The following is a 22534-nucleotide window of genomic DNA, read 5'->3' as shown; positions in this document are numbered from 1 at the left end:
TCAGCTAGTGGCTTGCTTCTGTGGCTGCTATGCACCAGAACCCCACAAAACAGCTTTCTCAAGAGACACTATGGTCTTTCCTTCTTTTTCAGGAGCACACAAATACCACCCTAACCTCTTTAACAGGTGCATTGTTCTCCAAGTGGCTTCTGAGCTGCGATGCTTTAAACTTATTTGTGGTTTCTAAATTTCACTGTCACTTCATGGGTAAGTCAAACACCCAGCTAGAAGGAACACGCCACTCTCAGAAGCCCCTGAACAATGGGTTAATGTTAAAAACCACATTTACCTCCAAACTTTAGTAATTCATTCTAAGTAGTTGTCTAAGGTACCAGCACCACCTCCTCACCCTTTGCCTTAAATGATTCAAAAGCAATCGCTCTAATGAACTGCAGGGCAGTTGCAAGGTTGAGGTAATCTCCATAAAGGTATTATTTTCCACTTTTATCACGGAAATATGGCTTCACAGCTCCAGAACTGCTAATACACAGCCGGCCAGTAGCCAGCATGCTTATAATAGCAAGTATTCCCTCACTGCTAGTCTTTGTCCCCTCCGGCAAGAGGAGTTCTCTGACCTGCACTAGGAGCTGCTTGAACCATTCCCGTGGCAAACAGACACTTGGGCAGCTCTCACTGATTTACTGAATTCATGTCACACTGCCAGATCAAGGCCAGCCCCTTATTCTTTACTTCAGGCTTTTCTTCTTGTCCCTTTGGAAGCCACGTTCAAAAAACTTGTCTGGAAATGCGTGTGATCAATCTGATATAACAGAGCCCTGGAGCCTCACTCACCTATCATTTTTAGGGAAACACCAGCAGTTTGATAGCCACGTTCTGCCATCAAATAAGCATGAGATCAGCTCCCCCTGACACCAGCTGACAAATTCTGCTTCCAGAAGCCCCAGAGAAGTCCTCTGCCTACCTCTGAGAGTGAAATCCAGCCCCCACATGTTTTTTGGTATTTTTTGCTCCCAAAAGCATCTGTGGAAATTTTTCATTCAACGGGGCACACAGAAAGACTCATCTTTACAGATGGTCTCTTACAGCAATAATTAAGAGAGAAGAGATTAACTATTATGTTTCCATGCTTACTCCAGCTCAAAGAGATGACTTAAAACTCCCCGTAACCACTCAGCTGTTCAGGAACTTGGTAACATGTCTAGAGAAAATACCATTATTGCATTGCTGTAAAAAATTGACATGCTTTTCTGTTCATGCAGTTCAATGCTCATACACTGTTCATCACCCTTGGTATTGCTGGACACTAACCAAAGGAAAGGAGTTTCTGACTACATGATATTAGAAATCAGGAAAAGGAGTAGATAACCAAATTTATGGAGTAGACGCTGATGTTAGCTCATGAGAGCAAAACCTTTTGATTTTGGTATCCACTCCAGACGACCAACACTAGATGTCTTTCTTCCCTCCCAAGCTGCTGGAGATGAGAAAGAGGCAATTACAAGCACTTACATGAGAAGCATGAATGCACAAACTCCTACCTCTCCTTCATACCTCATGGTTACACCCATGACAACTTTAAGAATGGAAATGCCAACCTGGGTTTTAAGTTGGGCCTCTGCCATTCAATTTCTACCTATGCATTTGAAAGTTTTCCAGGTAGAGGATTGCCGCTTTTCCATGGAGTAGACAGCATGAAACCCCTGAACCCGTAGCTTCCATGCCTCCCACTGCTGTAGTGACACACAGGCTTTGTTTTAGACTGGGAGTTTTAAGGTCCAACTTTTAAGGTCCAACTTTATTGTACCTGAGTCACATCTGCAGGGTCAAGCCTCTTTGAACCTGGTACAACAGGCTGCAGAGAGCAGCCTACAAACATAACAGTGAACAAACCCAATAATGAACAAAGCCCTGTGGGGACTTTGAAGAGACTCAGCTTATCAGGTTTTTCTTCCTCTGGAGGCTTCACCTTGTAATGCTGAGTTCCTAAAGATTCCCCTACTCCTAAGGCATTAGAACCATTCATAGCTCTTTCCTTTTGGGATGTTATTAGCAATTTTTCATGTCAGACTGGATTACACACGTTATTTTGCGTGTTGCAATGTGAATGCCATTGTGATTAATCCCACAGGATGGTAAGTCAGCCAACACTTTTCCTTTCTAGAAAGAGTATCTGCAGTGGTTTTTATTGTTTGGGTTTTTTTTTTTTAGATAAGAGAATACTAGTGAAGTCCAGAGCCTGAAAATAAATACTTAAATGCATGGGTAGTTATATTTTTCAGTGGGCAATTAATCAGTCAGCCATGTTAATTATGTGTCTGGGGGTGGCATTTCCCTGACCCTAAGTGATGGCGACCTATTCAGCGCATCTTTACACCTAACTGACTGAACATCTCTGGAGTAGGAACATCTGCATAAAATGCTTCAGTGACAAATAAACTCTATCTACATTGCTTTTAATAGAACCAACAATCCCTAGTATGAACCCAGGGCATTTTCTTAGCATCAGGTGGCAGCAGTCAATCAAAGAATCACACTGTGCATTCACCAGGAGGAAAGACAATGAGGTCTGGTCGGGGGAGTCTAGGTGGGTCTCAGGCTGAAGCCTCCACATCAGTCTGATTTAGAAAGAAATCACACTTTGCTGCATGCTTTGTCAATGTAACTTCACTGCCAAGGGAAAAAGTCAGAGGCCAGACTTTGGGCCAGTGTAAATCAGCAGGGCTCTGCCAGCCTCAGTGCAGTTACACTAATTTACACCTGGTACACACTGGTCCTGTACTCTCTAATGCAGCCCAACAACCTCCGTGGTGCCCCTTCTTAAGCCTTAGCCATGTTAACACGTCCCCTTTGTCTATGAAAACTGGGAGGGAATTAAAGCTCTCATCTGCTCTTGTCTATTTGTGCTGTTTTAACTACTGGCATTTTCCTTGGCTTGAACAACAAACCTGAACTATTTCACTCTTGGGTTTGCATGTGCAACCATTTGGCTTAGCACTGTGGGGGAGTGCTTTGTTAAAAATACTCAGCACATACTACTTCTATGGGAGCAAAAGTATAGTTCCAATGGCTCAAAAGTTGCCGTCAAGACAGACCTAACTAACTCTTCTTTCACACAGAAGCACGCACAGTTGAAAAAAGCTTTATAAATACTTGTTGAGTTTCTTTTCAATGAAAGCGTTACCCAAAAGGAACTGGGTGTTGAGAAGGTGAGGGCAATTCCTCAGCACGTCTAAGTCAGCATTGCCTGAGGAAAATCAGTGAGGCAACTCTGATTTTAAGGCAACAGAAAATTAGGCTTCTCTTTCTGATGGACTTTAAAAATCATCGTTGTGAAGGAGGGCACACTAAAAGTAGCTGTGTGTCTTAAATTGGTGGACAGTGATCCTGCACTGTTTTTCTCATTATTAGGTTGTCTTGTATCTTCTATCTTTTATTAGTTAATTTTTTTCTTTGAGTTGTGCAGCAAAGACTTCTTCTCCCTTTCCTCCCGTTCCTCTCATCTCCTCCCCTTCCCGAGCCCTCCTCCTCTTCCCAGTTGCTTTACCTTCAAGGATGATTTGTTTTATTAAACTGACTGTCCCCAGCCTCTGCAGTACATAATAAAAGCCTGACATAGCAGCCTGCCTGCCTTCTGTGTCCTGCAGATACTCATCATAAGTGTCAGGACATACCAAGGTTAGCGGTCACTGGAAGTGCGCTCGCTGGCTCAAGCCTTGCCAAACATGCTTGGCAGCTGAATGAATGTCACAGAGAATAGAAGGGGAATTACAAAGGTTAGAAAGAAGACAGTCTCTCCCTCTCTCTCTCTCTTTTTCTTTTCCTGGAGATATATAAGCTGATTTTTCACACTTCTGAAATAAACATCAGCTCATTCACAGTTCTTTTCCAGCTCTTAAATCTCTCCCATTGTCGAGCAAACCTTTAATTTCTACCCAAGCATTATTTCTTCATTAGCAAAATAAGATGCTTAAATTCTCTCTTAATAGAAAAGGGGAAAACAACCAAAACCAAATGACAGAACAAATCACCAGTCTGCTCTAAGATTTATATGTGTATTTCATGTTGTTAATCCTATTAAGGGTGGGCTTCTATACAGATAATCTTTTAAACTTTCAAAAATTCTTGCTCAAGTGGTAAATCTAGATGATAGGAAAAGCAATACAGATGGAAAGATCACAGAATTGTGAAAGTCAAGTTAAAACCGATATTCCAGAGAATTGTGTTTTGTTTTTTTACTATAAAAGGGCAATAAAATGCTGAGTGTAAGAAGACAATGTCAAGGAGAAAAGGGTATTGGTATTTTGGATACTCTTGACTGCTCGCCTTGGAGAGAGAGTTATTCTTGTCACAAACCCTTTTGTCTGCATCTGCTGACTGCTTGCCTGTAGCCAGCAGCATACTTTAACTGTTTTGTCACCTCCTAACATCACATGCATCAGCTGTTGTGCTTTTGTTACGGGTATTGTAGAGCTAATCCACTGTGGCTGTTCTACTGTGCAGTAAATAAAACAGAAACTGCTTCTCAGACAATTCTGCATGAATATTTCAGATGGCTTTTACAACTCTGATTCACAAAATAAAATACACCCCCCCTCAAACTAGACTCAGATGCCTCAAAGCTAATTGCATGCAATGACCTCAGGCATCAGAAACAACTGTTTTAGTTGGATAAATGAATAACAGACCTTTCTAAAGTTATTCTTTAAAAATACTAAACATCCTTCTTTCCTTGCATTTTTACCTACGCATTAATTTTTTTTCTTTAGAAGACTTCGGATTTTTGGCAGCAGCAATTTTGAAATATTTTGTCCCAAACAAAATGCTTAAAACACCTTTAAAATATTTTCTTGAATAAGTGCAAGAGTCTGCGAAGGTAATTTATTTTTACTTAAGCATCAAGTATTTTTGACCGTAGAAATAATTTTACTAAGTTCCCAAACTTTTCTCTCCAACTTTCCTAGAGCAGGGGATAAAATATTTACTCAGCAGTTCATTTTCTGTCGCCGATTGCTAAACTGTCCTAAGGCAGGGTGGCTTTGAGCATGTTCACAGGGGGCAATGGTAGCAAAGCCCAGCATGAGGTCTGGAGCAGAAAAGATACCCTAGGAAAGGAGACAAACAGGTGAAGTACTTTACCGAGCATTCATTCACCCTTGTGCACACATGATTCCTCTAAACAAACTCTCCTATCCCTGCTGTTTGTTAAGTAAATATTGATCAAGGAGAGACATATCTCCTGACAGCAGTAGCACAAGCTGGGGGCTTGTACTGCAGACAGAGTGGACTTAAATGGATAAACTCAGATGCTTTAGGAAGGCCACACAGAGATTACTAGATAAAGAGGCAAGAAGTCAGAACTGGCTTTCCTTTCCCCTCTGCAGGGAGTCGGGACTTGCTTACACAGAACCTCCATGATAGAAAGAAAAGCATCTGTTCCCAGACACAGTCTTACAAAGCAAGATGCCCACATCTTAGGTGGTCAAATGACTTATTTTTTTCTCTCTTGCCAGCTGACGCATTAATATTGCATGCAATAACCGGGGAGTTTAAGGCCCTCTCCTTGAGCACATGTGGGAGGCTACCAAGGGTCACTGGTTTCAACAGAGAGTTTACATTGCCTGTGGATGGTCCACTTCTGGTTGTGCTGGGCTGGGGGACTCATTATCCTCAGGAGCACATTTTTCCTACTCATATTCCAAGTTCACCGGTTCACTCTAATGCCTGTGGGATAAAATACATACCCTTACACATGTAAGGGTGCCCAGTTTAGGCCCGTAAGCAAAGAGTGAAGATTTTTTGGAACAATCTTGCAGAATGCAGCAGCAAAATTGTCAAGCCGTTGGTGGCTCTGATTTCTTGTAAAATTTCTGCAGTACTTAACTGCAACCTCATCTTAGAAAACTACCAGGTTTGGGTGGACATAAGTAATGCAAATGCTTCTTAGAGGAGATTTGAAAGCAGTCCTGAGACTGGATCAAAAGCCTCTAACCCAGGAGCAAGGCGGCCATAAAGCCATTCACCTTGTCTTGGGGGACAAAGGGAAAGGATCACAGGGTCATTTTAAGTCCGGGGTCCCATGTTTAGAAGTACCAAGACCAACGCAATCATTCTAATATTGTAACAGCGTCAGACAACTGCTTGGCTGTAGCACACAAATCTGAAGATCCTTCAGACAGGGACAGCTGGGATAAGCTCGAAACCTTTTCTCATATGATGTCTAATCTGCGTTAAACTTCAGCTCCATTTCTACGATTAGGCTGGCCAGAGCGTACCTACAGACTTTGCCTGTGGTATTGTGCTGGAGTCTGATAGTGTGTTGTATTACTAATGTTCCAAGAGTAAACACACTTGTAGGAAACAGCTATAGTTCAAGGCTGCGCTTTAAAAAAATAAATGTTTCATCAGTCTTAGCAAAGGAACAAATGGCAGTAACACTCTGTATCATATTTTACAAAGCTTCAAAAGAACAATGTCCCGTTGAGTGAAATTCAGTAGCATTCTGTAAACATTAATTTAAGGAAATCAATAGGCTCTGTGAGCTAAAGCCATATTGCAAGATAAACTGGCTGGAGTGCTACTTTGTCAAACAGATTTTAGTTTTCTCGGCTAGATAAAGACGGTTTCAAAATGGGGTAACGTGTTGCAACCAAGGTTTGAAAACTATGTGGCCTTCAAACAGGCTGCTTGTTCCTACTACAAAGCTGGATAAACATACTTTAAAAATGATAAGATTGGACCAGGATTGATTTTACTTTCAAATTTTATGTAAGGTAGAATTCTTGGTGCATTTGAGTTTGGATTTTTTTGATCCTAACTGTGAGCAGAAACAAAGAAATGCAGCATAGACAGCTCAAGATGTTTTTTCTAATTTTTCCAGTTGCAGGACATTATGGATTTTAGAAGTCTTTATGCATATTGACCTGGTGGGCAACATGTCACCTTGCCAAATAGGAAAGCCAAAATCTCTCATGGACTTAGGATCAGAGGTCTTCAGCTGGTGAAGGCTGCTCATGTTGCAAAGCACAAGGTCGTGGTGATGGGAGTAAACAGGTTGGAGGGGATGAGAGGGGCAAGGCCAGATCACTCTTCTTGCTGGATAATCTCGACAGTGGCTATACAGAGGAACTCTGTAGGGAACCCAAGGCTAAGGCATAAATAGCACCTATTAGATAGGTGCTGGAGAAGCTCTCCAGGATGATGACTCCACTGCTGGGGAAACAGTCTCACCACAAGTAGCTCCAGATCAGACAGCTTTAGTGTGTATGCAGCGATCCACACCAACACAGACACAGCGACAGCAGAAGAGATTCAGGAGAAATACTCCTGCCAAGAAAACCTCACACAAAGCACAAACTAGACTGGCACAGACACCCCCCACTCCCAAAGTCAGGGCACGGTGAGCTTTGAGGGCAGAAAGGACCCTTCCTAAAGGAGAGGATTGAAAAACTCTGTGTCACCCACACATAGCCCTGAGCCTCTTCTCACAGGACAAAGATGTAAGCCTGTGGGCTTTGAGGGAAAGTTGGCACCTAAAAGCACATTCCCATATCCACAGCCTATGTCCTGTAGGAAACTTATCAAGGACAAGCCGTTCTGCATCCCTCCCTAGCAGTAAGACATCACACTATCTCTGGAACCACTTCTCAGGGCTCAGAGAGGCTGGTGACACCCAGACCAGCCCCTCCCTCGCACGCACTCCACTAATTCAGGGACCTCCCTGCTTTAAGAAGGAGCTTCCAGGCAGCTCACCTATCCACGTGGCTCCCCGCAGAGCAGGGACTTTGCAATCGGGAGCTGCAGGCAGAGATCTGGTGCCTTTTCCAGGATAACACTGCCCTGAGCAGCACTGCCCCACCACTGGCTTTCCCGGGCTCGCAAGGGCAGTGTCTGCAACACCTCCCCCGTGTCCTGGCTCCTGCCACGTTCACCCAGACTGTCCCCTCCCCTCAGGCACATTCCCTGCTCCCCCAGTGCAGTGAGCTGCTGTGTGGGACCATCTCAGCACTGCGAGTTGGTGTGGCAGCATATCAAGCAGGAGGCTTTGGCTTCTACACAGGAATTGGAGGCAGGTTTTGGAGTAAGTTGCTACACTTTTTGGCGCGAAAGCCACGGCAGCATATGGCCCAATGTTCTCAGTTTAAGTCTGACACTTAACATTATTTAACAGTTTCTGTGTTAGGTGCTTTATAAGGTAAAGGAAATTAACAATTTTCAGCTAATTAGATCACTCAATTGGCTGAACATCCTGGACACCTCTTAGAAAAAAACAGGTTGGCTCAGGCAATGGAAAGGCTAATGCCTCTTCCATTATCACTTATGAGGAGAGGGAAATAGTTGGAAAGGATGCTTTTATTTTAAAAACACAAATGAAAAAAACCTCAACTATTGGATGCTCTAGTAAACACACTCTTCTCCAAACCAGCACCTTTCTAGAATGAAGGGCATAATTTTGCACACCTCTACATGTGTCCCAATCCCCCTGGCTACAGCAGCAGCTCTCTGGTTCCACCACTGTCTTCATTTTTTGCCTTCAAGTTTCCTCTCACAACTCCTGCTGTACAAATCTATTAAGAAATAGATTTTTTTGGAAAGATAGAAAAATGGACAAGAAATTTGGTGTCTGTTTAAGAAAGTGTGTTCTCCCACTGTGCCACACAAAGAGAGGGCCACTCTTTGGGGACAGCACTAATACAGGGAAGGGAAAAGCATTTGTCCAAATCTGGCTCAAATTAGGCAACACACAGAGGTTGCTTGTTGCATTTACTGTTGCAGAGTACTTTTTTTACTCTTTTCAAAAAGCTGGAAAATTATTTAAGGACGTATTTTAAAAGTGTTTGTTTAAAATAAAGCTAAGATCCGCTATCCCATGAGGAGAGTTTGGGGCACCAGTAATCTATTGCTGGCTCATTGTTATCTCCTCCACCAAGCTCACAAAGAGGAGAGAGAATGGGCATGGCTCTTACAAGGAAAAAACCTGACAGTGGGGCTGCTGAGATGCCTGATAATATCAGGGAAGTGAAAGTGGTAGTGCAGTGAAAATGGATACTCCATGATACATTAGATTTAATCACTTGCATTTCAATTAAGCTTTTCCACAAATAAAGACTGGGAAGTACTCTGCAGGCTCCCCGCGCGGCTGGAGCGCAAACAGCGCTGCCGCAGCTCGCTCGGGCTCACACCCCTGCTGCCTCCCGGGGTGCTGCCTCCCGGGATGCTCCCTGGTGGGACCCATCTTCCCATCTCCCTGTCCTGTGCCATGCAGAGCACTGCACCCTGTGGGATCCCTGTCCCAGAACTGCTGTGCCCACGGTGCAGGGGATGAGCCATTCCATCACGGAAACAGAGCTCCTCTGGCATGCAAACACCACGGCTTTAACGTGCTAGTTTCCAAGCACAAAACTTGGTAAGACTCGGGAGTAGAGCAGGGTAAGGCAAAATAACAAGGATTTAGCATTTCCAATTTGTTTAGACTTTTTGCACCTTGAAATTCGGTTCTTCCCTTCTCCGTCCTCAAAAATCATCAACAGCGTTTTATTGGGAAGATTATTAAATTTCCTCTTCTGCCATACTGATGAATTAGAACTGCATGAGATGTGGAGGCTTCTAATGGAAACTCTGATTGCCCTTAACTTGCTGCATTGCCAGTGGCAGTGCCATAGAATGGAAAAATCACTAAGGCTCTTACAGCTTATGCTAGTTGGGCATTTAGTGTGTGTTGGGAAATGTAAGAACCACTGGAGGGGTTACTGTCACACCCCAGAAGCTCTCTCATATAAAAACTAAAGGAGAAATAAAACTCTCTCATACAATAATAGTCTAACTCAGACCATTGTGGTGAAATGCAATCTGCTACAAGAGGCTGCCTACAATGCCAAGAAGCATATTATGTACCCTGCTGCCAAATTCTGGCAGGTACCACATACAGGCGCCCACAAAAAACCTGTCCAGAAAAGTGAGTACAGGGATGACCACCCAATTCTGGCTCAGCAGAGAGGTTATTGCATACTCTCCTGGACACATCAGCCAGAATTGGGAATGTGATGTGTTACTCAGAAGGACCAGGAGGCACGGTCTGGACTGAGATGAGCAGGTTTCATCTTGCACCAGCAGCATCTCCTCTGCTTTTATGGTGTATTTCCATGTGTGAAAGATCCAGGCATGAAGAAAGTGCTGGTTAGACCATGGATATAGAGGTAAAGTGGCTTACAGAACTTACACTTTGCAAGGATTTTTTTATGTTCAGTAGAGTTTGGCTCCATAGGTGAGCCACTAACACTGTACTAGAAGTGACAATTGAAATGATTATGCATCTAGAATGCATTATTATATATATATATATATATATATATATAAAATGGTGTTGCTTGCTCTTGCACACGCTTCTCATCTCTCTGCATTGCAATCACCTTTGTCTTCTGTGTCTGGCCATGAAAAGCTCCAACTGTGCCCTCTCCCTCCTCGGTTTGCATAGGTTGGGCTGGGGTGAGTGAGGAGGGAGGTGGGGAGAAGGATGGGAAGCAGGTGGTGTTTAATCAGTCTGGCAGGGAAGCAGGCTGTCACCAGGGTCCTTTTGGGGGTGTCATGAAGGTGGCAAGCATGCCCTCTGGCAGAAGGTACCTCCTTTCCTTTTTCCAGTGGCAGAGGGTAGGGGCAGGGGAAGGAAATAGTGCATGGTTATGAGTGAGGGGTGTTGAATAAAGCTATCTCCACCAGCTTAGGCTCCCACTGAACAATTCTGAAAAATCTCGTCCCAGTGCAAACATGCTTTTATGAGCATCCAGAGCCCATCATGAGGGGATAAAATGCTCCATCTACGCCATCCTGAGCCATGCAGCTGGCCAAACTGGGCTACAAACACTTTGTTACAAGCTCCAGTGCAGGAGCTGCTAGGTACTGGTGGGGCTCACAAGCCTGTGAGGCCAGAAGACAAAGTCTTCATCCTAAGGGACTGAGCTCCCTCTCATTTGACTCCCCTTTATCCCTTGTGGAAGGAAATGGTGTGACTCCAGACAGCACTGGATTAGATAACCTCGAGCCTGGGCCTCATCTGATGGAGCCAGCCCTCTGTGCCATTGTAAGAGATAAGCTGCTCCAGCTCCTGCTCCCCCCACCCCGCTGAACATTGATATTTGGCACTCAAAGACCTTTCATTTGCAATGCTTATTTTTCCCTCTCTCCTCTAAAAACTTTCTGAAGTCGCAGACTACTGCTTTAAATGCATTTATATGTCTATGCTACAGTTCTACCTAAATCCCAATCGCAGCAGTCTGCTTAGCAACAGAGATCATGCCACCCTGGTTTGCTGCTCTCTACAAAGCTCTCCACTAACCAGAGAAACAAGTTCAAGGCCACCTCTTTGAGCACTCTGGACCACCACCTGGACAGGGCTTCTTGTGACAGCACATTTCCACCAAAGCCTTGAAACAGCCCCCCCACAGAGGGCACACAAAACGAGTCAGAGCCCGCCCGTGTACCTTCCCCCTCTGCAGATAAGAAAGCTGAACCTTGCCCCTTCCAGATCTAAAGGGAGAGATCATCTCCAAAACACTGATTACCTTCTGGCTGTCCTTCTCTCTCTCAACCACCCACACTTACCTATCAGGAGGACTCTCTCTGTACACAAGATTCAGCTATACTCTAGTGCTGCAGGTGACGGGCTTAGTGTAAGGAAGTGATCCAGCACAAGTCCAGCTTGGACTGAATTTCTTCACTTTTGTGCTAATAATGCTACAACTGCTACAAACTGCGTCTCCTTCTGCTCCCAGGTTTGCTTTTTCTGACACAGGTGAAGGACAGAGCCCTCACGAATCCTTGCAATATCCTGCCTGCCACTTCTGCACAACCTCAATATTTGCCCTTACAGATTTAGGTGTGTTTGAGAACAGCATCCCCATTGCACTCCTCACCAACGCTGCAAGGTCTGTCTGCAAGCAGACCTGCACTGCCACTGCTCTCTCAGGCCAGGGATATCTGCTCTGAGAAAGGGCAGGACCCCAGAAAGCTGGCCCAGAAGCCAGCACGGGTCACAGCGCTGCTAAACCTCTCCCACGGTTTCCAAAGTATTTTGACAGTTTGCTAATTGACATCATGAGAGCCTGACTCTCGTCCATTTTAAAACACATTGAATATATCAAGGAAACAGTGTCCCGTGTGAAGATGACATATTCAAAGTCCTATAGGATGGGCAATCCTATCTGTAAGACTTCTGTTAAAGTCAGTCACGCAGCCCTGACCCTGCACTGTGAGACAGGATTGGCTGGGACCTCCTCTTTTGGCAAGCGTGCCTCACAAAAATAAAAACAACACCCTCCCCTCCACCCCACATCCATGAACATGATGGCTCTGTGACTCCAAATCCAGCGCTGCATTTAATGTTTAGCTCAAAAAAATTAATTGAAACTTTTTTCCCAATTACAATTTAAAATACATTCACACACTTGACTGTATAGTAACACAACAAAAGACAGCTCTTCAGCTGACATATATTAATTAGCTGCAATGATTGCTGGAGCTGATTTACACCAGACACTGAGAATCTAGCCCAGAATTTAGTTCAGTGTCATGAGGAAAAAGCATGGGGTGGGTGGGAAACGTAGAGAAAAATCTTACAAGCTAGTAAGCTAAACTGCTATTTCACATCTCTCTGATATGACATTTATATAGAAGAGCTTAGATAAAGTTTAGAAGATCAAACATTTTCATCAATTTTCACAGTACAAAATGTTCTACGACCTTCTAATGTGACACATTAAAACAGGATACAAGAAATTTCAGCTGATGAGGTCTCATGAACACCCTCTGCCTTCACTAGACAGTGCTGCTGCTCCAAAAGTTTTGAGTGAGAAATTTAGCTATATTGTCTAAAAGAAATGAAGGAATTCTGGAAAAAACATGTGCAACTTGCATGTTACCCATTACGACAACTAGGATTTATAAAATGGTAAGAGTTACCATTTACTTATTTTCCTTTTTCTTTTGTTTTCTTTTCTTTCCTTTTTTTTTTTTTTTTTTTTTTTAAAGCACCAGGTCTTAAAATTGCCTAACAAATTCCCACTAGATAAAGAATGAAAGAAAAAGCATTTCACCTTGTAAGGGATAAGACTCTAAGCAAGTGAGGGATGACACGGGTTAAAATTCACCTTGCTTCTCACTCCTCATCCACGATGGGATTTTGGAGAACGACGGACATCTGGAAATCGGTTTTACACAGAAAAATAGAAAACAGGGAAGAACTAGGAAGATGAATAAAGGCTCATCACAGACACAAAAGACCAGAGGAAAAAGAAGCTTGGATTTGGGTATTCTTGTCTGGCAAGGAGGCAGGCAGTAAGGCTAATGAAGCATTTGCGATATGGGACGTATGCCAGCGTAACAAAGAAGATGTGCATCAGCTCTGCAGATGTGCCAAAGCCCCCAGAGCAAAATAATGACATAATCACCATCAGTGTCACAGACCAGACTGTACACAAGGTGACATGGGAGAGAATAAATAAGGGTCTTTAGAGGCCTGTAGTACACACACGGGAAGGAATAGCCATTCCTCACAACTGCCACAAGAGAGTGGCGAGATGTTGGGTATAATGTGTGCAGCTAGCAAAAGAAATCTTGAATTGTGCAAGGCTAACACACTATAAATTGGTGCTTTTCTCAATCTCCAGTTGACGTTTCAATTCCCAGTACCCCTTGTTGAATGCAAAATGAAATGGCACTAGGAGTCAGAAGAGTTTGCCAAGTTTTGTTTTGTTTCTGTTGGTTCCTTTTCTTTTTCCTTTTTTTTTCAGAGGCGTGAAGGGGAATGTGCTCGGGTTTTTTTTGTTTTGTTTGAGAAGAGGAGGGGGCAATAAAGATGAGTATGGGTAAATAATTGTAAAAGAAACAAAACCAAAAAAAAACAAATACCCCCAAAAAACCCACATCGTCACTACATGCACACACACACACACACACACACAGAGGAATAGAAACCCAACACCATTCAGCTGGAACAATCCTAGGATTCCCTCAAAGCAAAGCTAGAAACAAATGAGGATGGGGTTCGATTTGTTCGGGTTTTTTTGGTTGGTTGGTTTTTTTTTGCAGGGAGAGCAGTGAGAATTTTGCCTTCTGGTTTACAACCATCCCTGAACTAAAACAGAAAAAAACCCCACTAAAATATTTTTCCATGCTAAAAGACAAGATTACTATTTTATTGATCAGTAATAAAACACCGTTTAGGGTAATTTAGTACTTAACATGTTATTTGCGGTGGGGAATCTGAAAAGCTCTGAGTAGCCTTAAATCATTTCACAACAGCTCTTCCTGCATAAAAGCAAGTGTTTGCCTCCATACAGCTGGATGATTTTGTGGTATATATATATATTTTTACAGAAATTTGTCAATTTTTAAAGGGAACATCTGTTTGATAAAGTAGAACAATGCTGCTAGTAATCCACAGGCCGAAGTGGGCAAACTGTGAAAGAGCAGGAGATAGGCTGAAGGTGCCAACAGAACTCTCGCAGAAGGAACATTCAAGTACTTAATTGTTTGCAGGATCTGGACCTACAAGAGGAGCTCAGAAGAACAAAGCACTTGGCTTCACCAATGTCCCTTTTCATTGCTTCTAATGAAAGATTCATAAGAATAACTTTAATTTTTTATGATCTTTTTTTGCATTACTGTATTAGCTGCATCTACTTTGTATGCAATTTCTTCTTAAATACAGAAAACCTGTTTCAAAATGCCAGACATAATAACTTAATCAGTACAATAATTGATCTTGATTGTTGTGCAGTCCTTCTTAACAGTCAGGAAGTGAGATGGAGCCCAGAAAATGTTTTATATGATTATTTCTTCCCACTGCAAAGTGATGCATTTGTGAAGAATGCAGGTGAAGGTCCACAGTGAAGGGTTTTTTTGGGTTTTGGGGTTTTTTTTCCGCTGATTTTTTTTTTGTTTGTTTGTTTGGTTGGTTTGGTTTTGGGGTTTTTTTGTTGGTGGTGGTTTTTTTTTGTTTTGGGGGTTTTGTTTGTTTGTTTGTGGGGGTTTTTTTTGTGTGTGTGTGGGTTTTCTGGGGTTGGGTTTTTTGTTTGTTTGTTTTTGGGATTTTTTTTTTTTTTTTAAATAGCCACCCCTAATTTGCTAGTTAAACTGTTCAGTGGAAGAATGATTGTATTTGTCCTTTTTGGCTTCGCCCAATTAATTGGAGCAGTAACATAGCAATTGTTAATAAACAGCTCTAATTTGACTGCACTTCTTGCCTATCTACTAACCCCACCATATCTTTGTTTAGCATATCATCAGGGAAAACAAGGAAGCATGTATATAATTTTGTTCTGTTGTATATGAAGTTTAATAATTATGCCACAGTGGATTCTAAATTAATCACAGAAGGCACAACAATATTAATAATCTGTTTAGCAAACTCCAGTGTCTTTGCACTTTGATGTTAGGAGCAGAGACAGTATGAACTGTGGCAGTTTTTTAAATTGGGCGAGTGTTTGTTTCTTTTTCAGCTTATATCAGTGTTTTCTTTTATGCTTTTTCTACTGTGCACCTTGTTTCCCTCTAAGAAAAAAAAACAACAACCCACAAACCAAACTACAGAACAACTCAACAAACAAGCCTGCGCTTATTCGGGTGCATTTGGATCAAAGCTGACAGATCAATTTTTTCATCTATTTAACGAAGTTTCATTGCAGCCATTCTTCATAATTACAGCCGTGTTTTAATTTTTTTCCTTCCCTTGAATAGGAGAGAAGGGGTTCTGAGAAAGTTTTTAATTAGCTAAATAGGTCTGTGTAATCTAGATGAAATAAACATGCCCGTTTGAAAGGGTTGTTAGAACTTTTCCAGCCATTTAATCCATAGATGGCTGAACACAATGATACCTTCCACAGAAAGCTACAGCCACCACCAGCAGCTGTTAGAAGAGAGCTTGCTCCCTGCTCCTATTGATAACCCTTTGTGGAATGAAGAAAAAGAGCTGAGGGAAGGAGAACTGAATGTCAGACAATAGACATCGCTACACACACTGTCTCTGAACTTTCCTCATCTCTGAAGGACAATTAATTATGAAGGCCTTTGGGGTAGGTCGAAGCAAGGGAAAACCTACTGCTGGCCCAGCACTCCAGCCGCTATCTCTGTGTTTGTTAAATGGTTGTGCCTGTTGGGGAACCAGAGTAGCAGCCACCAAAATAGCCAATAGATCATTTAGGAAAAAAGAGCAAAAGATTTTTTTTATGTGTGTCTGTCCTTGTATAATTCTATTCTCACTGTGAAATCATCCATACACAAAACACAAGGACAATTTTTTTTTTTTTTTAGAAGAAGAACCACAGGGTAGGTTACAGTCAGAAACGGCCTCTCAGTGGTGTGTTAAAAAGGATGGTCTTTTCACCAAATCATTTCACAGAGGCAAAACAGACAAACACAAAGAGTTGAGACTTTTTCTCCTACATTAAATAGAGTAACTGATAAGGTCAGACATATGATACCTAAAGACATGAATCTGTGAACTCTTGAAGTCAAAGGACTTCTCTGTGCAAAGGAACAATCTTTCAAAGGAAATAGATCATAGAACTCCACTGAATCCCCTTTAAACTTTATGAAGCAGGAGGAGAAAAAGCTCTAAGTAGGGAAGCTTGACAGAAGAGCCTTGAACTATTTTCTGAAGGAAAGATGAGACCCTCCCTAGGCTGCCACAAAACATCTTTTTTTTTCTAAAGGCTCTTCTGAACTTTGATATGTGCCAAGACACCGCTATTGAAAGCTGTATAATTATGTGCTATAGCCACTGTAGAAAATGCTTTGTTCACCACAACAAAGAACAATAAGCAAAGTAAAGTGACATTACACTGTATCTTTTTCTTTAAGAATGTTGAGAAAGGTCACGGTACGTTATAACTAATAAAGCTGTTGAGTAAGGAAGTTTAAAGTTGGGCTTGCTGTGCTTAAATGCAACCCAATGACAAAAAGGCAGAGGGAACTAAAATTGTAATGACATTAAAAAATAGATCATATATCAACATGCCAACTTCATTATACAAACACCTTGATTCCAAAGGACACAAACAGCACACCCGGGTGCACTGCTGCAATAGTATTCCTCTCGCAACTCTCTCCCTAACAGCTTCCAACTACGGTCCTCAGTTCAACTAACTGCAAAAACTGATTAATAAGCATTAATTGATACGTGCAACGCACAGACCTTCTATTGCAAGCCGTGGATTTTGTTACTTGATTAAAAACCAGGTTCATGTCCTGTGCAGTTTCAAGGAAAGCTCTGCTGTTTCACAAGAGAGCCTCTTCAAAATTGGGATGGGAAAAAAAAAAAAAAAGAAAAGGAAAGAGGCCAGAGGGCATCAATTACGTTTCCTGAAACCAAGATTTTCAAGTGAAAAAGAAATACCATCTGGCCACCTATGTTTCGGTTTTCCTTCAGAGAACTCAGGACAGTTACATTTGTTATTCTCAAATTGCCAGAGCAGCTTTACTCCCCTTGCTGCAGATCAGCAGCCAGCAGCCTTCCAACTCTGTCTTTAAGAATACTGAGAACGATGTTGAAACACTACAACAATAAAGCCCTTGAAGGAGCAAGTATACAGCTGAGGGAGAAATGTGAGGAGTGGAATACTGAAACAAACAACCGTCCCGTTGGGCTGTGCTCACTGCTGGTACCACCAGAAGTGTGGAGACTGCCACAGCAGGGCAGTTTGCACGGAAAGAGCAACCTTTGGGATGCAACTTAGCAGGTACAGACTTGATTTTTACTTCTCTCGAGGCCACTTTGCACTGCTCCAGAGTATTAGGGTGGTTATAAACTGTACTTTACAGTGCCTATGCGCTGCAAAACCACTCAAAAGTGGCCTTAGTTTAAATGAAAATCAGGTTTGAGGACTTTCATTCTCCTTTTGATGAACACCAATTCAGCTCAAGATGAATCCTGCAGATGAAACTGGGGAAGAATGCAGGTTCCTAAAATAAGCATATGAGTGGCCTGCATTTTTTTATAATTTAGGATGTCTTAATTTTTGGATTTTGAAGTGCTGGGCACACTTCATTTTCAGGGAGTGGACTGCTGAGGACCTCCTGACAAAGTGACTCTTATGGAGTATCCCAAAATGAAATTGACCTAAAATCATCATCACTTCTGAAAATGTTGGCAGCCTGCGTTTCTCTCAAGGGCTTGCAGGCCGCTTACGTGACTGGGTTATTACTTAGATTTTATAGGTGGTGTTCCTCAACTTGTTTTACATCATCCCATTGATTTTTATGGGACTAACTCAGAGTGCCTTAAGTTAAACATTCTGCTAAGACCTGAGTACAACTGGTCTTAATTAGGTTTTTCCCACTAGTATGGTTTTCCTCTGCCAAAAGAAGGACAAACTCCTTAAAAACGGTTTTCTCTCCCCTTGGAAACGACATGAGCAGTAACTAGCGCTGCAAAACGAGGCAATCCTTGCGTCGAGCCCCACTCTACCAAAACTGCAGAGAGTGTGTTTGTGCAAATAATGCAGCTTGGCAGGCGCCTCACTATTGTGATCCCTCTCAATAACTACATCTGCAGAATCGGGCTGGTTCCCGTGAAGCAGCGGGCAGGCTGAGCTCAGGAAGATGGCCCATGCAGGGCTGGCTCTGGTTTGCCCACCCCACAGAGCAGCGGGGCAAGCAGGAGGAGCAGGGACGGGGCTACAGAACTGCCACCACAGAGACACACTTCAGAACTAAGGCTGAGTTGTTAAATGCCCACCAGGAAAAGGAATGGGCACTGTGCAGAGAGGCGTTAATACGTGGAGAATGACGGTAACTGCTAAAAAAATGCCAAGGAGCAAGGATGATTGAGAAAGAGTGGGAGACAAAGCAAGGCTAAAATTCAGGTATTGTCCTCAGGCCAGTTTCTTTTGGTTATTTTAAGTACATAAATATGAAAATAAACCCTCTGTTTATGTTTTTTAACTCATGTTAAACTATTCTTTGTTTCAACTCATGTTTTTCAACCATATTTCTACTTTAACTCAAAGCACAGTATCCCCCTGGTTTTCAATCATCCTGCCAGAGTCACAACTGTGAGCTCTGATGACCTGTGTTAGGGCAGATGCTGAAAGAGAGTTACGAAATTATTTGATTTTTATTTTCCTTTCTTTTTCCTTGAATACATAGCAACAATACCTGACTTCAATTATTGCAGCTGGCATTCAAAAGCCTATGGCAACATTACAGATGAGGCAGATATCAAGTGGCACAGCAAGCTGTCCTCTCTTTCTGACCAACTTGAGCTGGGACACTGACATTTGTGGCCTTCATTCACCAGGACAGCCCACCTTCTTCCTCCCTGGAGGAATGGCCCTAGAATAAAGCACCTTCACCTTCCACAAAAAAAATCCCAAACTGTTTTTTTTTTTCCCTTTCAAAACTCAGTCCCTAGTTGCTCTGTTCGTTTCTCCAGCTAACCTTAATGCAAGAGAGAAAAATGTGGAACTGGCTACACACGTGTACGCACAAAACACAGGCAAAGTTGCACCGCACAGGATGGAAGCCCTGGATCTGTCTCAGGCTCACAGCCACAAGGGTACAATGGCAAAGCTAAAAACGATAGGACATGTGGTTTGTTAAACATCTTATTTGACTTTGCTACAAGCTATCAGTGGCAATGCTCAGGAAAGGAAAAGAATCAAAAATTCTTGAACAAATGAATGGCACAGCCTGATATGGACCAAACACACCTTCTAACTTTGGATTTTTTTTCCCAATAGTCTGTTTGGGCCTATGTGCATGAAGTATATGCATGAATGTGACCCAAGAACAGATAAACAGAAGGGTTTAGGAATGATCGTGTAGGTGACTTAAGAGAAATAGCATATCACACTAATCAGAAGATCAGCAAAGCATCATTGAAGTATGAGAGGAAGGAACTTTGACGATGCTAAATATGGCAAATGCTCAGTTTGCTAAATCCTTTTGGATCCAATTTCAACATTTCAGTACTTGTCATTTTTGCTTTCCAGATTGTGGGGGAGGGGATAGGCATTTATCAGGAAAAGTTACATTGTCTACATTAAACACTGCACCACACAGCTTAATGTTCTCATAACTGCTGGATCCTCAGCAAAACCAAGACCTGAACTCTAGGAAATTCTCATTATAGTACATAACACAAGGAAGGCTAAATGAATGAATTTGCAATCACCATTTATAATATCTCTTTCCCTCAATGATGGAGGAAAACAAACCGAGGGGCTCCTTTCCAACCCACTGCAGGACCCTTGGCTGAGGAGACTGCAATCACTAGCAGTACTAAACATATGAGATTTATGTTTTCTTATCTACTTGAAAACACACATACACTCCCCACAATTCTTCACTGGAGTAATCCACTTACATTAACACTGGCACTAACACTTTGAAAATGAGTAATAAGTGTCTGAAATGATCAAGGGTATGGGACCTTTTGAGCACAAGGAAAATTTCAACCTATGTTCTACAAACAAAAAAATGTTAATAAGAAGAAAACTTGAGGGAATCTAAGCACAAGGAAAAAGTTGGTCACACTTATCTCCCGGTGTATTTCCTTTTCTGTTCCTGTATTTAGTGACTGTGGCTTGGCATCAGGGTAGACCTACATCCCAGGGGTGGGAGTCTCTGGTCTTGTGCCTGCTTGAGTTCCAAGCAGGGCCAGAGCCCTTGGGAGTGCCTGGGAGGCCATGGCATGCCAAAAACAGTCTAGATGTTACCATCATCCATCATGAATGGCAAGACTTTTGAGGAACCTCCTCTTCCCCATCTTGCTTCCACACAACTATCCTTCCAGAAAACTCTGACAGCCCAGAAGAGGGGAAACAACCAAGAAAGACAACAAAGTCTTTGCTTAGACTTTTAACATCATCTGAACTTATGTGCTATGAGAACAACCCCTGCTAAAAATCCATCAGAAGGATTTTAGGCAGGAAATCATCCTCCTCATGCTGACGAATGTCACTTTTGCTACAGGAGGGGGATCATTATGCAACTTGACCCTGAGTGAATGGTGCAGACAAAAAAAAAAAAAAAAAAAAATTAGTACCACCATCACTTTCCCACTCCACCAAGAGATGGGATTACTCAAGCCTCCCCCACATGCACACCCTGTTCAAATGCTTCATTACATCTGACTACCTGAACAATGCAAACTGCCATCCTCAGCAGGGAGAAACACTCTCCCGTGGTATCGCCGAGGGTCAGCATGTTAATGATAACAATAGTCTGCTGAGCTACCAGGCTGGCCTGTAAACAGGAATCTTAATCAAAGCCACAAACCTGTTACAGCAGAAAACAGAGCATTTACTTCGAGTACTCATTTTATTCTGCAGTTGGACAAAGCAAATGCATTTTAGTTCTGTAAATCAAATGAAGAAAAGCAGCGTGTTTGATCACACAATTAGGGAGCTTTAGAAGAGCTGTGAGGTGACTTCTTTTATTACTGTCCCTCCTAAAGGAAACTTCAAAAATGGAAACTAAGAAACTTATAAAGAAAAAGTGAAAACTTTTATCTCTCTTGTCAGGTTTTAGTGAGGCATAAGTCTCTAGCTACCAAGGCTAAAATGATTAATTAGCATAATTCAGGCAGGTGGAATGCCAAGATTCCACTGGTCATGGCCACATCAAAAAGGTACATTATTTTAAAGGCAGCCGGGACCTCGGAGTAACTCGCACACACAGAGAAACAAAGATCAGTGCCTACCTCAAAATCATTTGCTTTATTGTAGTGCATGTTCAGGGCCCTGTACAGCTCACAGTCTCTGGTTATAGACAGCTCCTCAGTGCTTGTGACCCCGTCGTTGATGGCTTGCCGTGCATACTTCTCCATCTGAATGTAGTAAAACTCACGGAAATTGCTAAACCACTTGATGAGCTGAGAGGTAATGCATCTGTTGAACTGTTAAATTTAAACAGTAAGAAGGATAAGAGCACTGACATTCCTCCCCCCAGCCCCATTTCTTTCAAAAAGCATTCTTTCCTCCCCTTCCCCACCACCTTTTAAACCCATGTCTCTGTGCTTCTGCTGGGGGGGGTGGGGGGGAAGCAGCTGGCAAATTATGTTAGTGTATCAGATGAGGGAAAAATGTATATGGACCAAAAATTCCAGGACAAGTAACTGAAGGGTAATGACACTGCATCCAACCATTTTCCAGGTCTTTAAAGAAGTCTAGTTTTTTTAACAGTTGCACCTTCCTTCCCCTCAGCCTGCTGTGCTCTCATAATTTAAAAATGTGGAATGCTTTATGGGATGCATAAGGAATAGCTATTTTGATGCGTAGGTGTCACAACCGACACAGTGGACTTTGCTGTATTTAATTGGATGGCCCCTTTGCACCTTACGCTGACTTAGTGATTTTTACATCAGCTGCTGAGTAAACTAGAGGAACGTGACCTTTTTCTTTCTTTCTGATCATTTTTGCATGGCTTGCAGTTACGTGGCTCCTGTAGCTATACTATTCTTCTGTTGTGCTGTAAATACTCCATTGTGTTTTGAAGGGACCATTAAAATGCCTTTCCTTAAAATTCAGTGAATTTTAAGTTTAGTTAATTTGGTGATAAAACAGTTCAAGAGGAGACAAAA

At 42.4% G+C, this 22534-nt stretch overlaps 1 protein-coding gene and 1 long non-coding RNA gene across 4 annotated transcripts in view; one reads left to right on the top strand and one right to left on the bottom strand.

The window, feature by feature from the left end:
• LOC136359509 (uncharacterized) overlaps positions 1-22534 on the top strand; it is a 515416-nt gene that overhangs the window by 450819 nt on the left and 42063 nt on the right. The gene's annotated exons all lie outside the window — the stretch shown is intronic.
• Positions 1-22534, bottom strand: part of PROX1 (prospero homeobox 1) — a 49880-nt gene that overhangs the window by 6336 nt on the left and 21010 nt on the right. For all 3 annotated transcript variants that reach the window (XM_066316178.1, XM_066316179.1, XM_066316180.1), the window contains one exon: positions 21656-21850. In XM_066316178.1, coding sequence (XP_066172275.1) covers positions 21656-21850 — 195 coding nt within the window. The remainder of the gene's footprint in view (positions 1-21655; positions 21851-22534) is intronic.

The sequence above is a fragment of the Sylvia atricapilla genome, chromosome 3 (assembly GCF_009819655.1).
Source record: "Sylvia atricapilla isolate bSylAtr1 chromosome 3, bSylAtr1.pri, whole genome shotgun sequence".
NCBI classification, from domain to species: domain Eukaryota; kingdom Metazoa; phylum Chordata; class Aves; order Passeriformes; family Sylviidae; genus Sylvia; species Sylvia atricapilla.
This window is presented reverse-complemented; position numbering and strand designations above follow the sequence as displayed.